Raw genomic sequence first — 16,598 nt, 5'->3', positions numbered from 1 at the left:
ATATATATATATATTCCCTTCTTAGACTATATTTAAAGCTTATTTTAGCTTTGATGCGAAGCTGAGAAGGTATTACTTTTACTATGATGCGTTTTTTTTTTTATTTATTTTTTTTTTTTTGGGTCTGTGAACGCTCAGTCTCAGCTCTTGCTGGACCGAATTTGATGAACAATACGTAAAATATCCCAAATCGTATCTAGTCGAAGACATTACCCTCAAAAATTGAAAAAAATTTCCTTGTTCTTCGTAAACGGGGGAAATCCCCCAAAAAATTACAAATTTAAAAATCGCTAATTTTTGACATTTTTTCAATTTTTTTTTATTTAAAACTGCTATAACTTTTTTTTTAAATGACCGAATCAATTTAATTTTTTTTTTTATAGATACCTTAGGTATTTACCTATCTTTTGATTTATTTCTGTGAACATTTGACCCTTTACCAGCCCACATAAAGGGTTTCAAATTTGACCTCTGGATTTGTCTTCATAGTGAAAATCACTACAGTCATTCAAAAATATGCTATTTTTATGTTAAAATTCTGGGTTTTGTATTTTATTTTATTTTAAAATACCTGACAAGAGGAGTACACTGATTTTCATAAATATTATACAAATCAAATTAATATAGCATAGAAAGTTAAACTTATTTAAATTTTTTTGCATTTTTTAAGTTGAGAAAAATAACTTTTAAATTCAAACTAGCTTAAATTGCCATTTTTTTAGTCGACGGAAGCGACATACAGTTGTATGTAGTAGACTTGAGTCTCAACGCGCTTGGGGTACAAGGTTCCTCTCCATGTATGGCAAGGAATTTTTTGCATTTTTTTCTTAATTATTTTTAAGTTAGAATAAATTTTTAACTCATTTGATTTTTATCAAATTTCAAAAAGAAATTTCTTATTCATATTAAAATTATTTTACTATATTTTAGGTTTTAGCTTGAGAGGGTATTTTTTGTGACTATTATTTATTTTCTCTGCTCTAACTTGGACCTACTTTTTTCTACGATACGTCAAATGATTACAATTAGTTGAAGATTTACCCTCAAAAATTGAAAAAAAAATTCTAATCTATCAATAAAACAGTTATTTGTTCCATGTTCTTCATACAAACAATTAAAATCATTCATTTCTAATATTTGAAAGTATTAATTGACAAATCAAGTTTGATATGATAGGTTTCAACTACAAAATTAAATCATTTTACTTTGTAATTTCAAAATACTTTACTCTATTTGTGTGTACTACTACTAGATTATAATATTCCAAATTTGTTGTTATATAAATCATTTCTAAAAATAAATGATTGTTAGTTTCTCCTGAATTAATAATGAATTTTTACAATTAAAATCAAATTTTATAATACTCTCAATTGAGTAAATTTTTTAACAACATTGTTTTGATTAATTCTTTTAGTTAAAGTAAATCATTAAAATTAACTTCTGGATATTTCAATTGTAGAATCTTTTTAAACACCAAAAGTTACTAGGAAATGATTACTCTATTTCAGTAAACTATTACAATAAAAATTTTAAAAAATATTGAGCTTTTCTGATAAATTTCCTATAAATAGTAATTATAAAATTTCCTGACTGCATATTAATCTTAACAAAACAATTTTTTTAATTCTCATAATTTTTTTTTTTTAATGATGTCAATTTCAAATTTGCAAAATGAGCTAAAAGTTATTGTAACAAATTAATTTTTTTTATTATAAACTTTCACAAAAATTAACTTTTAAGGATTAACAAAATATGTTAAATATGTAATTTTCATTATTTTTTACATATTAATAATCAAAATTAATTTAAAACAATTTTTTTTTGTTCTTGATTATATTTTTTTATATGTAAATACTTATTTTTTAATAATAAGTAATAATATTAAAACTTAGAAATGATAGAAAAAGTTTAATTGCATATTTGAAAACATTGAGAAAAGTTGAGTTAGAAAAGTACATTAAACACTATCTACAGATTTGCATCGAAGCGTTTCTTATGATAGTGGTTTTAATTACTGTCAGATATCATCTATACATGTCCCAACTATGCCACATCCATACTGTGCCATAACCCCATTGTGCTACTGTTTTTTTTTATTGTTAATACTATTAGGAATAAAAATAAAAATAAAATTTTTTTATTTTTTTCAATATCACAATATTAATTTTTATAATATCAACAACGATATTGTATTAACTTTTGTAGATGTTTGTTAAAATAGCAAATTATATAAATAAATAATAATATAAATATACAAATTACTTCAAATAAATTAGTTTAAAACTTTAAAAATTATAAAAAAAAAACACAAAATATTTACTAAAATTAAAATTGTTAAAGATGTCAAAAACTAATCAAATTTTAATCTAAAATTTTTATAAAAAAAATCATTATTTAACAAAAAATAAAAAAAAAGAGTAGTTTAGTTAATAAATCATACTGTATATGAACGATTTTTGTAAAAAAGTGAGTAAGTCAAATGTAGTTAATAATTATTAATTTTAAAAGAAAATTTTGATTGCTTATAGTAGTATCAATTTTATTTTTATAGACAATTTAGTCATTTTTTGTTATTTGAAAAATCCCATTTAATACCACCTAATAAAAAATTTAATTTTTTTGATCACTTAAAAAATAGTTATTTTTACTTGACCATTTTCCCACAAAATCATCCTTTGTTCAATCTTTTAAAAAAAATTTCTAAGATTTGTAATATTTTTATTACAAAATAAAATAAAAGTTTTCAACTCTATGTTACCATTCTTTGTTGTATCCAGTACTGATGAAAATATGGTAATGTTCCACCAAGCTCCACTGTTAGTTCAGTTAAATCTACATAATCATGTAGTTCTTCAATAGTACTACAAATAACTACTTTAAATTTGAAGTCTTCCTTGAAAAACTTATTACTGACTTCTGATATAGCTTTTTGCAAAAAACCGCTAGGTCTTATTACATATACAGTGTGAAGAAGACCAGGAAAAAACTCCTGAAAAAATTATGAATATCTTCACAAACTTGTAACTTATAAAATAAATTACTAAACTTTAGTAAAAAAATAAATAAATATAAATTATCTAAAAACTATTTAGTTCAATCCCAACATATTTAATGAGTTCAGTGTAAAGTAATATTATAAATAAAGTATTATAAATGTCAGTGTAGAGGGGGAATAATACTAACCCACACATTTCTAAAAATAATTAAATTACATAAATTATAATTTCATTTTTTTTTCTTAGCTAAAAGTATTTAAATTCACTAAAATGTTATTTTTAATTATTTTACTAATGTAAGACTAATTATATGTTAAATTAAAATTGTTTAAAAAGAATATTGAATTTTTATTTAATTAATCAAATTTAGCATCTCATATTAATTATGAAAGATACAATATTTTGATTTATTTTAATATAAATTTAAAGCATAAAATGTTTAAATTTAATTTATTAGCTTTTTGTAATAAAATTTTATATGTATGGATTTACATTATTAATTTGAGTAAGTACCCATTAATTAATTTATAAAATTTAATAAACAATTATAAAAATGATTTATTTTGAAAACAGATAAAGAATACAATAATATTTCTACTTAAAATTTTAAAACTAAACATTTTATACTCTACAGTAAAATTTAACTATTTTAATATATATTTATCATAATATTTGACTAAAAATTGAATAACAGAGGCCGTTTTATGTTTTTTATAGTATTTTTGGACAGTATACTAAAAACACGTTAAATGACTAGTAAAATTTTTTTTCAAAAATCTCAAATTTTTACAAAATGTTTATTTTAAGGTATATAATTAAATTAAAAGGGTTCTCATTAAAATGTTGAAAATCGACTTTTTTAATCTATCCTAATACGTGTATATATGATATGATCAATTAAGATGTCTATATAACAAATTCAACATAACATAGTAGTATTTAAAAATAAAGTTAATATTATGACATATATTATAAATTATTCAATAAGAAATCTCATTAAATTAATAGATTTATGTATTTTCAAATGTATATATATTCAAAATATATATTTATAATGTAAGGCTTTACATGCTTTTTATCATTAATTGTTTTGTTGTTTGTATTTATAAACAAATTCTCTTTCAAAATGGATTTTTTTAAAAGTTAAGTAGAGTTCTTCTGTTTTTCTTTTTGTTTCTACTTCTGGTTTGTCCATTCCTTTTATGATAATTTTTTTTCAAAATTAATTATGTTCTCTAAAACTTTATGAACAAATAAACTACTGACTACTTTGTGATCTCCCATGCAGTTAAATATAATGTACATTATATAATACTCTTAAAATAAAATTTTTTTTATAAATATTTATCAGTAATCGAGAACAATAGTAGTTCTAAAATATTTGTATATCTTAAGTATCTAAGTAATATAACTCAGTCACAAACCATTTTTCATTTGATGATTTTGAAAAGTTTTTACCCTTGGGCCGATTTTTACTCACCCAGTAACTACAAATTGAATTTTTGTTAGTGTTAGCAAAACTATTTCATACTCACTATTTTTGTTCTTAGAACTTTTTATATTCAATTTTATTGTTTTTACTTCACTAACTTTATTAAATTATTTTTTGTAAAAATTTAACTTGATAAAATAAAATTAACATAATATTTATGTCAATATTTAATTTACTTATTGGCATACTAATTTATGTGCAAGCACATGACGGATATCTAGTCATATTTTTTTATTTACTAACCATCCAAACCATTAGAAAACTTTGCTTTACAAATAAATTTAACAACTAAAATAAGAAGTTTTTTCTATTTAAGTTTTATTTTACCCTTGTAAGATATAGAAATATTATATACAAAAAATTACTAATTCTATAAGTTTACACAGACTTTATTTTAAGATACACTTCAGATATCCATTTATAGAAACTTTTTTAGTAAAAAAAAAAAATGAAAAACCACTTATTTTCTTCATGAAAAAGAAAAATGACTCATAGTAAAAAAAAATACTAAAATATTATTATCAACGGTACAAGAATATAACTTTATAACTTTTTTTTTATTCCTTTTAATGAAGTAATTATACAGATAATTAAATTATTGGTGTAACTAACTAAACACAGGTTTATTAAATTATAATTATTGCTTAATTACTAATTGGCAATTATCACAAAAACTAGAGATTTGGTGTAAAAAACTGATGTCAGATTTGAAATTTGTTAAAAAATTTCATGAAGAATTCATTTTTAAAATTTGTTTTTATAAACTTATTGTTTATTATTCTCCATTAATTTTAACATTTAAATTTTAGTTACATTTTCAATAAAACATAAATTGTACAACTAATTTAAACATTATGAAAGATTATACTTACAGCTAGTTGCAAAAGAACACATCTAACTGAACTCCATTTGTCATTTCTGCGGTCAACAACAGCTACAAAACCTAAATCAACTTCTTGTAGTCTAATAAAAACATAAATCTTTTAATTAAAATAATAGAAAAAAAATAAATAACCAAAGATATATGAATACATACGAAGGTACAGAGGTAATGTAAGATATTAATTTTTCATAACTTTCTGCAGATAATTCAATAAAATTACCAGTATCTGGAAACGTTAATATTGGATAACCTTCTTGTACTTTTCCACCTAAAAAAATTTTTTTACCTTAAGTGTCAAAAAAGATCGATAAAAAAATAAGTTCAAATAAATCAATTTTGTGCTTTTAAATAAAAAAAAATGGAATATGGATAGAAAATAAAACTCAAAAGCATAATGTTTACATTAATTATACAGTTATTCCGATATCACGTTTTTTATTAGGGTATTAATACAGTTTTAGATATAGGATTAATTCGGATTCATGGTTCTGATTATAACATAGTATTATGTTTAATTAAATAAATGGCATTCAATTAAAGTTCTATTTAATTAAATATGATATAATACAATTATTAATATTATGATAAAATATTTTTAGGATATACAAACCCGATATAACAACATGCTGTTGCATCAATAAATCCAAAACATTACTTATTAATGGTTTTATCTCATAAGACATTCTTCCTGAAATAAAAATTTAATTGGATTGAATAACTAAGTTTTATTATATAATACTTATTTTCAAAACTATAAATTTTAATTTAACAAAAAAGTAACAATTGAAATGGTAACAAGAATTAGTTAGAAATTAATTAAAACCAATAGCTTTTTAAATGTTACAGGGAATTTGAATTAGAACAAATTATTTTGTAAAAAAAATATTGAATATAAATAATTGTATAATAAATTAGGGAGAAATAATACACACTACACTAAATTTATACATTTTGACATAGAAGTCACTATTTGTTCTTACTTACAAGAGTTTCTCAACTATTTTTCACATAATAGGATCTTACTCTAAGTATAATAAAAAACGAAAATGACAATTTAATGTATACTTCAACTAAGTATATATTTTTAAGTTAATAAACCTTAAACAATAAAAGTAAACTATTTCAACATTTTTTTGGTAAAATTTATAAGGTGAACGATCTCAAAAACAAAACATTTTAATATATTTACACCACAGGAAGTAATTATCTTATAATAACAGCACTTTTCATAATAAAAACATTCATGTGGTAAAATATAAATGATATACAAATACTTGTGATACTAATATCACACTATAAAATATGTATAATGGATTCGGGTTGCTACTATTTTAACCAATTGTAATAAACCCTACAATCATAGTTTGTTAAATCATTATATCTAATTGTTGAATTACAACCGTCGGATGAGTTTCTTTAGACTAAAACTATCTTTTAATTCTTTATGGGATGCAGTTTTTAACTTTACGATACAATCCAGTGACGGTCAAATGATTTTGCCAAGGGAGAGGATGAAAAACCTGATAAAAATTATATTTTCTTTAAGATAAAAAACATTGTGGTAGCTATGCTCCCATAAAACTAAACTATGTATATTTATATTAGCCATATATGTGAGTTACATATTTATATTGATGGCCTACTAAATTCAGTCGGGAAAACGTCATGCCTCGATGTGTAGGTACCGAGTTCGATTTGGTTGTAGTGAATAATGTAGATTTTCTCGTCCTCTCTAACACACACAAGCATAGCTTTCCAGAGAGGACGTTAAAGGTAAATACAGTAAATAAGCCTATTTCAAACCTTTAATTTATTATAAAATAATACTTCATTGAATTTACTCACATAGATAACCACCAAGACTTCAAATTTAATCTTCAAAATTTGTAAAATTAATTTTTGATATTAATTATGTTCTTTTGAATTAAACTGCAACGAACTTCCCGCTAGGATCCTAATATGCTGTTCCAAAAATAAAACAATTATATTAGCCAAACAGCAATTGGTACTAAATTTAAGTGATCAAAATAAATTATTCGTTCTATATCGGTTAAGAGTGCTCGGTACAATTAGGGGCAGGTGTATTCTGTAAAGTACAGAACACGCCGCCTCCATCAGACTACATGTGTTTTCCCGCTAGGGTCCTAACAGTTTGCTATGTTTTCTTAAACAAAGCTACACTGGTCCTATATCATTTATATCCCACCAGAAGGGCTATTGGCGGTTTATTGACCAACAAATTATAAACTCTATTAACCATAACAAGTTTATTCCAATATAAATATTATGTATAATTATTATCCTGACTGGATCTTAAGATATGTTGACTAGTAATCTAAGTGAATGAGTCAATGGCGACGAGCGTACACAGAACTGAAAATTATTTGACCGTCACTGGTCAAAGTTCTTTAACAATTTTTTTCAACAATACGTCAAATGATCCCAACTCGTATTTACTTTAAGATATTATGATTAAATATTGAAAATATGTCCACCTTATCAATTAAAAAATTACTTAAAATATCTAATTACTAAGAATTTTTTGACTTCTAGTTTACTACCAGTCTTTAGTATTCCAAATTTTTTGATAACGTGTCACTTTATAAATTATTTATAAAAAAATGATTTTGGGTTTCACCTTAATTTGAATATGGATTTTTCCAAGTATAATCAATTTTTATAATACGCTTAATTGAGTAAATTTCTTAACATCTTTTTCTTTAATTTTTTAGTTTTGATGCAAAGCTAAAAAGTCATTGATCTTGTATTACTATGCGTTTTTTTTAACTTCCTTTTAAAAAATTTTATCCTAATGAGTTTTAATAGAGTATCCTAGATAAAATATTCTTTCACTGGATATGCTTTTATAATAATCTAATAAAAAACCTAAGTACAACAAGGGTTTGAAACAACCACTCTGATATGTCTAATTATTTTTTTTCAACACAATTTTTGAATATGTTCCGGAAAGACAGCATTTTTCAAATTTACATCAAATTAAAGCGTTTAAAATATTCTATACAAGATAAAAAGAATTTTTCAGCGAATATCTACTATGAAAAATTGGCAGTCAAAGTAAAAACTTCACAATTTTTTTAATAATATAATACTTAATTTTAAGTATATTTACTTTTATGGAAAACTTGTATAAAAATTAAAGAGCTTTACATAAATTTTTTCAGAATATAATTTTTTTCTATTACCTCTTATTTTAAAATTATTAATAAGTAGAAAAATAAGTATTTACTTATAGCAAAATTAATTTAAAAAAAAATGTTTTCAAATTAATATTGATTTTGATTTTTAATATGTTAAAAATAATATGCAAAATTTCTGTTCAAATTGTTATGTTAATCCTATTTTTTTGGTTCTTTAAATTTGATTTTTATCAAAGTTAAAAATGTTTAAACTTTTAAAGACTAATCATTTTAGCTCAATTTGCAAGTTTAAAAGTGATATCATTAAGTTTAATGTTTTATAAAAGTCATATTATTTAAATTGTGTTCAGGACCTTGTATAAATTAAATTTTAAAGTAAATTTATGAGAAAAGCTCAACACTTCGTTAAAATCACTTTTTTTTTTTAATTAATATAAAAATAAATCATTGTAATACTCGGTTTTTACCATTTAGTAATCAAAAAGTAGAGTGGATAGAAAAAATCTAATTGTAGATTTAAAATCAGCGCGAAACATTATACACTATTTGTGAACTTTAAAAAACGCATGATAAAATTCATATGAAGAGCCTACTGAATATTGTGAAGAAATTTCACATCCCAAATAAACTGATTAATCTAATATCAATTAGTGTCATAGAAATTTTGACAAGAATACAAGTAGAAAATGCAAAAGTTGAACCGTTTACAGTAAATTCATTATTATGACTAGGCGATTTATTATCACCTATTTTGTTTAACTTGATTCTGGACACAATGATTAGAAAAATATATTTATCTCTCCTTCATTCCATTCTTCTTGCGATTCTATATATAACCACAAGGTACTGGGCTGTAGGACATGGCGATAGATCCATTAGCTATATGGACCTATATAGCAGATGATATAGTGCTATTAGTATTATCTCAAAATTAGATTGAACTTATTATTAAGTAAATTATATAAAGCGGTATTAAAAGTAGGACAACAGGTGAATGAACAAAAAATGGATTATATGGTTTTGAGAAGACAGGATATATCGCTTTGTCAGTTTATAAAAATTAATTATATTTGTTTTATAATATTTATATATATATATATTAGTTTATTTAATTTATTATTAAAATGAAAAACAAAACTAAATTAATTTAAATAAATAAATAACTAATAGCTATTGATAAGTCTTTTAGGTCATGTCTGGAAATTTTCTGTTATTATATAATATTTGCACATCTTTTGACGTCGATGTGGAATAAGTGAAGACAAATTTTCGATTACTTTAGATGATATTTTAAAGTTAATGTTCATTATAATAGCTGCTAATAATGGTTTTATAGTGCCATTTTTCAAAGATGGACAAGTTAATGGAAATAATTAACTCAAGTTAAGTATGAACTATGTTGATAAATTATCAGTTAAAAGTTACCAAATTATAAATTTAACTAGCAAAGTTAAAACTTTTTTTAACTGAACTAGTAAAAAAGTTTATTTTATTTAAAATTAATTTTTCGGTTAATATCGCTTAAAACATTTTTTATTGGTCGGTGATACAAGAAAAAAGCTTAGAATCGATTTTTACTATTAAAATTGAATAGGAAAATAATATTAAAGATAACAAAAAATTTTTTTATTCGTTTTGTACATTTTGGTGATAATTGCACTGTTTTATCTTTAAAACTAGTTATTCAAAATAAATCAGTTAAAAATCACAAACATTACAAAAAAAAATTAAATAATTAGAAAAAAAAATCGGCAGGTTATTAAACGTGGGTCTATGTAAAAAATGGTAACTGTGATTTGACGTTGGACAATGGTGTCCATATGGAGTTATGTATCCCATATGGATACATCTATCATAGATGTATCCCAATTTTGACAATAAACTCATAGATTCATTCATTACATATGAGAAAAATAAGATTATTAATACTGTACTGTTCTGATAATGAATGTACATACTTATATAATTATACCATCTTGAAATTTATGTGTAACATTCCTTGATAAAATATAGTGCTATGTCTAAATGTAAGTAGTGTCCTAAATTAAACTGTGTGGACATAAAAAAAAGTTCAAAGTGAAAATAGTACAACCAGTGCTCGAATTGGGGTGGANGCATTATTACTCCTCCACGATATATTACCAGTGCTCGAATTGGGGGGGTGCGCATGGGGACGTAGCTCCTCTACTTTATTTTAAATTTTTTTGCGCACCCTAACTACTTTTTTTTATTGGGACGGGAGGACGATGGACAATACCACCTCTTTTTTTTTTTTTTAAATATTAGTATGATAATGAAATATGATTTATTAATAAATACTAAATAAAGTAATGAGTCTTCAAAATGCTAGGGACGCAGTTTTCAAATTGTTAAGTTGAGCTCCCCTACTTATTTTTGGCCAATTCGAGCACTGAGTACAACTATACAGTAAGCTCACTATAAAGTAAAAGTTATATATACAAAAGATATATATAACAATAAACATGATTAAATATATCAATAAATTTGTATTATGAACATATTTAAAAGAAATTGACAGGAAGTATCTAAATAAAAGTATGCTTAATAAACTAAATATAATATATAAAAATAAAAAACATATTAAAAAAAAAAAATGGTAACTAATACAATCAGTTCATAACAATAACATACGATATTAGTAACATTATATATTAATTATGAATTGAAAAGAAAATTAAATCGTCATATAATCTATACTTTACAAATTAAGGTTCAGAATAAACATATGCGCAGAAATGAGTAAATGCCCATATTAAAATCATGCGCGTGGACTTAAAAAAAAAAAAGCTCGTAAAACGGAGCGGCAAAAATATTCCGATTTTTGCCAATAATTTTCCTGGAATCTGGTAACCGAGTACTTTTGTTTGAAAATAGAAATTTTGAAAATCCGAGCACGTCAAGTAATTTTCTCAGAAAAAGTATTTTTCCTTGTTCTATTATATAATAAAATATTTGGGATAGGGAAAATGCGACTTTTTTTAAATTTAACCATGTACCCATCGTATAAAGACATACATTTTTATAAAATTTTAAATTTAGTTTAAACTATTATTATAACTAATTATCTGAAAAAATACAAGTAATTTCAACAGAAAATTAAATTAATTAAGTTAAAAAGTTTATTTGAAAAATAATTATCTAGTTGAAAAGTTAAAAAAAAAATTAACTTTTTAATTAATTAATTTCCATCATTGCTATTTTTTTGTAGTGAAAATTCGTAGTATTGTGCCAGAATTCTACCAATGTTTGGCACAAGTTCGAAGAGCCAGGGTAAACCAGAACTGGAGGTTTAGTAGTGCAAGTACTCTACCGGTATTAAATCAGCATTGTCCTTACAACAGCTGCCAGTACTGTTTCAGTACATAAACAAAATAACAACTAGTATGGGCTAACCAGCTTTCAATTAGCTAGTTAATACTAACCTTGTACAAATATTTACGCTTGGGAAGTGTTTAAATACCTTGGTATTATTCTAACTGAACATAATGATATAACAAATGAGATAGCGGCAAGAATTCATTTGAGAATAAATGTTACTATAGGCTAATGAAGTTACTGAGTTTACAAGCCCTGTCAGGTAAAATGAACAATCAGTTATATAAATATCTAATACGATCAATAAAAAGTAAAAAAAGATGTAGAAAGTTTGGGAGGAAGATCTTAACTGGATGGATCAAATGTTGGTTAGAGATGATTAAAGGCTTGGCTGTGAGACAAAATGTTCTCACAAATGTTAACAAAGGACCAAAAAAACTCTAGAAGATACCCTTTTTTTTACAAAAAACTTTAATAGGTTGATAACAATTTCAGGAAAACTTTTCAGTAGTCTTTAAAAAACACTTTGGTATCAGTGGTGTATTTATGGTTTTATTCTGGAGGGGATAAACATAAGAAAAGTTTTCACCCCAAACAAAAAAAAGAACTATGTAAATAATTTTTTGGGTGATTTTAATTTTGTTTTTTATCCATATTATCCACCAATTATTACGTTACTATTTGATGTAACCTAATAAACTGACAAAATTATTAAAGTTTATACATTTTTTCATTTATAGATTGAATGTGATAGCAACTTTTATGAGTGTTTTGCTCATTGTTTTTGTTATCATGAGAATCTGATGAGCTAAATCAGCAAGATATGTATTCAACATTATCACCATCATTAAAAATAGTTTTGAGTTTTGGACCTAATTGTAGTATATACCAAGTATATTCTATATATACAAATATTAAATACATCATAATGATTTTTATTTATAAAAAATTATATTAAAGTAATGGACTAGGTGTAAACAAATCTGGGTCCTCATCTTTAATGCCTTCTTCTACATAAATTTCCAACTTTAAATATTCACATTCTATTGAACGCATTGGAATAATTGATGGTGAATTTAACTGTGTTAATTTATCTTCACTAGGTATTAAAGGGAAACCCTAGAAATATAATAAAATTATTATTAGTTATTAGAAAATAAATCAATAGGCACTAAACAAATTAACAATTAAATAAAAAAAATAAAATGGCAAACATTTCAGTACTTCTGTATGTTTTTGAACTTCAATTGAAGCTGTTTCAGTTGTATGAACGTGAATTAAAAATGTACATTCACTAGGCAATGGATTTAACATGGAATCACAGACAGTTAATTTTAAGCATAGTGCCCTCAACATTTGTTCTAATTTAACTAAATATGGATCTCTAAGATTTCTATAAAATAAAATAACTTATTTTAATTCAAGTACTTAAAAAATTTTGATTTACTCACTGTATATCTGAAAAATCTAGTTCAAGTTCTATTTTATGAATATTGATCACAAATCGTTCAATGGCTTTTCCAAATCTATTATAAAAGCATATATCAACTTGACGTAATTTTTTTACCTTTAATAAATTTTTCACAGCATTTAATGTACTATTAATATAATTATTTAACTCTGGATAAATAGATATCTAAAAAATCAAATTTGCAATGTTTAAAAATTTTAATCAATTTTTTAGGGCTAACTGAAGAAAAACTATTTCATAAAGTGCAACCTAAATATTTAACACATTTAGTATATACATTATTTAGTTGTATATTAGGTTTAGCCACCTCAAATATTATAATTTTTATAATTAGTTTGGTGGAAATTGAATATCACATTGTCTCAATAGCATATTTGTACCTATTTACACTTCTATTATTTTTTTTTAATAATTAACATAGTTGAAATTTTTGATAAAATTATTAGAGAAAAACTTTATATTGTTCATAGCCACTTTTTAGGATTTTTTTTGCAATAAACTTTTGATGGATCAGTAAAAAATTTTAGACAAGTACTTATTAAGTTACAAGCATATTAATACATAGAGTGGACATGTATTGTGGCCGACATATAAATAAGCACAGTAATGGGCTGTACCTATCCAAGATAGCTTATGATAGTTAGGAATTATACTATGATTTTTAACATGTGATATTATAACTTACGTGTACAGGAACATTATACTTTTTTTTTAATTCAAATATACCTTCAGGGTATATTTTTCTTGCATAAAGTATACAATGTATTGATACTTCAAGAAGTTCAATGAACACAGATACACTATCTAAAATTGAAAATATGAAGTTTTATATTTAATTTTTCTTTTTATAAATGTGCCTAAAAACATTATGTGGAAAAATTAAATAAAAGTAAAAAATAAAATAAAATATTTGCTATAAAATTTGTTTTTTTTTTTGTTTGATACAATACTTAAAATCACAAAATTAACTATCAATCAAATATTAGGAGATATTGATTTATAAGAAGATACTATAGATAAAATAAGGATGCAAGATTTTAGAAAATTTGTAACACATAGAGACCTAAAATTCTATGTTGAACTAATATTATCAAAAGTTATTTAAATGTTTCTAGTAAATTGATAGCTTAAAGTTTAGGCCAACATTTTTTAAATTAAATTGTGCAGTTGTGTACCTGAAAACTTTTCTTTACTCATAATTGTAATGTATGTAATGTAATGTACATTCCAGTTCAAATAAATGTATTACATTTCTATAGAAATATTATACAATATGTTTTCATGTTTAATAATCAAGTTAATATTATATTATAATTCATAACTTTAAGTGTTTGGTAGAAAATATTTTTAATGTAATTTTGAGCTAGTTTTTCTTAAATAACGATTAAAATACATATTTATTGAGATTTAGCAAAAAATGACTCAACGTGAAGCTACAATTTCAAAACTGTGAAGTTAGCAATTCCTAATCAGTTACAAAAAGGATATAAACCACTAGAGGGCGCCACTTGGTTAAAAAAATATGTTTTAATATAGAGTACTTTTGACAAAGTTATGTAGGGTATTCAATTAAAAATTATATTCAAAGTAAAAGTTTATAAAATTTACTATTGTATGGCATAAGTCAAAAATGGTACTCGAGTGTTCAAGTAACCCGTATGAGAGAAATTCCTGGGCAATATCTGCGGTAATAAAACTATATATATTCTCCGACCTGCGCTCGGTTTTTTGTACTTTTGACAAAGTTCCGAGACGAGTCCAGGCAATAATTATATACCAAATTAAAGCTGATTTACTTTAGATATTATTCGTTATAACTCACCTTTTAATTATATTTAACACTCAATGCTACTAACTAATTTGAACACTTAATTTTCTAAATATTTAATAACCATTTATTATTTTGAATTATCAAACTGCGGACTGTCTATCATAAGATTTGTTAGTAATTTATAATAGGTGTGGTTACAATGAGTGTAAATACAAAGGATTTCTCGACCACCTAGAAATAATCAATGATATTTTAATTATATACTTTTAATTTAAAAATACTGTTCTAAATGCATAGACCATTCCATCTATATACTCATACCTATACTTGTAATTAAAGGTAGATTATCATAACAATCGCTTAATTTTATATCATATACTATCTAAATTATATCATGAGACGATTGAGGTCCTTAAAAGCATTGATCAATTTTACATTACAAAAATATAAATAATTATGTATAACAATGCACAGGAATTATCATTTTATCATCGTTGAGTAGTTCTTTTATGTTTTTTTTAAACTGTGTAAAATACTGTTATTAATTTTATTACTTACCACTGAATAATTTTTGTTCTATCTTTTGTCTCGTCACATAAAATACAATAAAAGTCATTTTACCTGTAATCGTTTAGCCTATATGTTTCACTTATACAGTCAATAACGATCCAGCGATATGTAGTATACGACACCCATTCGATACACTTGCCTTTGTGTCTATCTTCATGTCTTTGACAATATAGACAAATGTTTGTCATATCACCTGAATTTTCTAACAAGAAGTGTTTTAAATCATTCCTGTGAATATCAGGGTCAAAATTTTTTTTAAATTTAGACTTATTGAGTATAGTAATAGCATAATATATAATAAAAACAACACAGTTATAACCATCTACTTGTGTTGGTACGTTTTTATATGGATATTGAATAAAATTTAGGTCAGGAAAGCCATTACCATTTTAGGTACAATGTTTTTTCATTGCATATAACAATTTTTTGAATAGCATCAAATGATATCGATAATTTTGTGGGGAACATCGGATCTATAATATAACCTACCTTTTTCTTCAAGTCAATTACTGCAATAATCCAATGGTAACATACAGATATAACTGTATGCCACGGCATAAGGAATGTACAATTTTCTGCAAAGTTTAATTTTTCATTCAAGGTTTCATTTAAATCTGTTCTACTTAAAATTTCTAACACTTCATTGTAGTATAATACCTTTGACATTGGTTGTTTATTCTTAGCGTTAATGGCCAAACATATGTCAATTACAAAGTAAGAGAAATAAGAGTCATTATCTAGACATATGAAATCATCTATTTCTAATATTTGTTAAGTATACACTGTTTTAGGGATTATATGATAAGTTCCAACTCTAAAGTTGAATTTTTTGTTTCTGCTTTTTTTCAGTGCTTCAACTTTACCTTCAATGTCAACTACCATTCTGTAATATTCCAAATTTTTTGATAATTTGTTACTATA

General features: G+C 24.0%; 2 protein-coding genes across 4 annotated transcripts in view; both read right to left on the bottom strand.

Annotated features, from left to right (window-relative positions):
- The window catches only part of LOC126903961 (guanine nucleotide exchange factor DBS), a 14,090-nt gene extending 7,487 nt beyond the window's left edge, over window positions 1–6,603 (bottom strand). Inside the window, exons 1-5 of one of the 2 annotated variants that reach the window (XM_050682556.1) lie at window positions 6,356–6,603; window positions 5,982–6,059; window positions 5,525–5,639; window positions 5,361–5,451; window positions 2,759–2,989 (exon numbers count right to left, since the gene is read on the bottom strand). In XM_050682556.1, coding sequence (XP_050538513.1) covers window positions 2,759–2,989; window positions 5,361–5,451; window positions 5,525–5,639; window positions 5,982–6,054 — 510 coding nt within the window. In that variant the 5' untranslated portion in view covers window positions 6,055–6,059; window positions 6,356–6,603. Of the gene's footprint in view, window positions 1–2,758; window positions 2,990–5,360; window positions 5,452–5,524; window positions 5,640–5,981; window positions 6,060–6,355 lie in introns of those variants that run through there. The other variant, XM_050682563.1, reaches the window with a different exon arrangement.
- A 6,138-nt stretch (window positions 6,604–12,741) lies between these two features.
- On the bottom strand, window positions 12,742–14,777 carry LOC126904161 (mitotic spindle assembly checkpoint protein MAD2B). 2 transcript variants are annotated; one of them, XM_050682926.1, is made up of 5 exons: window positions 14,512–14,777; window positions 14,022–14,140; window positions 13,317–13,432; window positions 13,090–13,258; window positions 12,742–12,984 (listed from the first exon to the last, which is right to left on the bottom strand). In XM_050682926.1, the coding sequence occupies exons 1-5, from the start codon at window positions 14,531–14,533 to the stop codon at window positions 12,820–12,822; spliced, it is 591 nt and encodes a 196-aa protein (XP_050538883.1). In that variant the 5' UTR covers window positions 14,534–14,777; the 3' UTR covers window positions 12,742–12,819. The 2 variants fall into 2 exon arrangements, with proteins under 2 accessions (XP_050538883.1, XP_050538878.1); XM_050682921.1 differs by having other exon boundaries at window positions 13,317–13,501; window positions 14,512–14,776.
- Window positions 14,778–16,598: the final 1,821 nt, after the last annotated feature.

Source organism: Daktulosphaira vitifoliae, unplaced genomic scaffold (assembly GCF_025091365.1).
Source record: "Daktulosphaira vitifoliae isolate Bord-2020 unplaced genomic scaffold, ASM2509136v1 Scaffold_1, whole genome shotgun sequence".
Classification (NCBI taxonomy): Eukaryota; Metazoa; Arthropoda; class Insecta; order Hemiptera; family Phylloxeridae; genus Daktulosphaira; species Daktulosphaira vitifoliae.
The sequence above is the reverse complement of the archived record's forward strand: the minus strand, read 5'-3'. Positions and strand labels throughout refer to the sequence as shown.

Coding starts and splice junctions, on each gene's coding strand:
- LOC126904161 (XM_050682921.1), bottom strand. CDS start 14,533: ATGAGTAAAGAAAAGTTTTCAG. Junction 13,502..14,021: donor AGTATAATGTTCCTGTACAC/GTAAGTTATAAT, acceptor TTGATTTTTTAG/ATATCTATTTATCCAGAGTT. Junction 13,259..13,316: donor CTAGATTTTTCAGATATACA/GTGAGTAAATCA, acceptor TTTATTTTATAG/AAATCTTAGAGATCCATATT.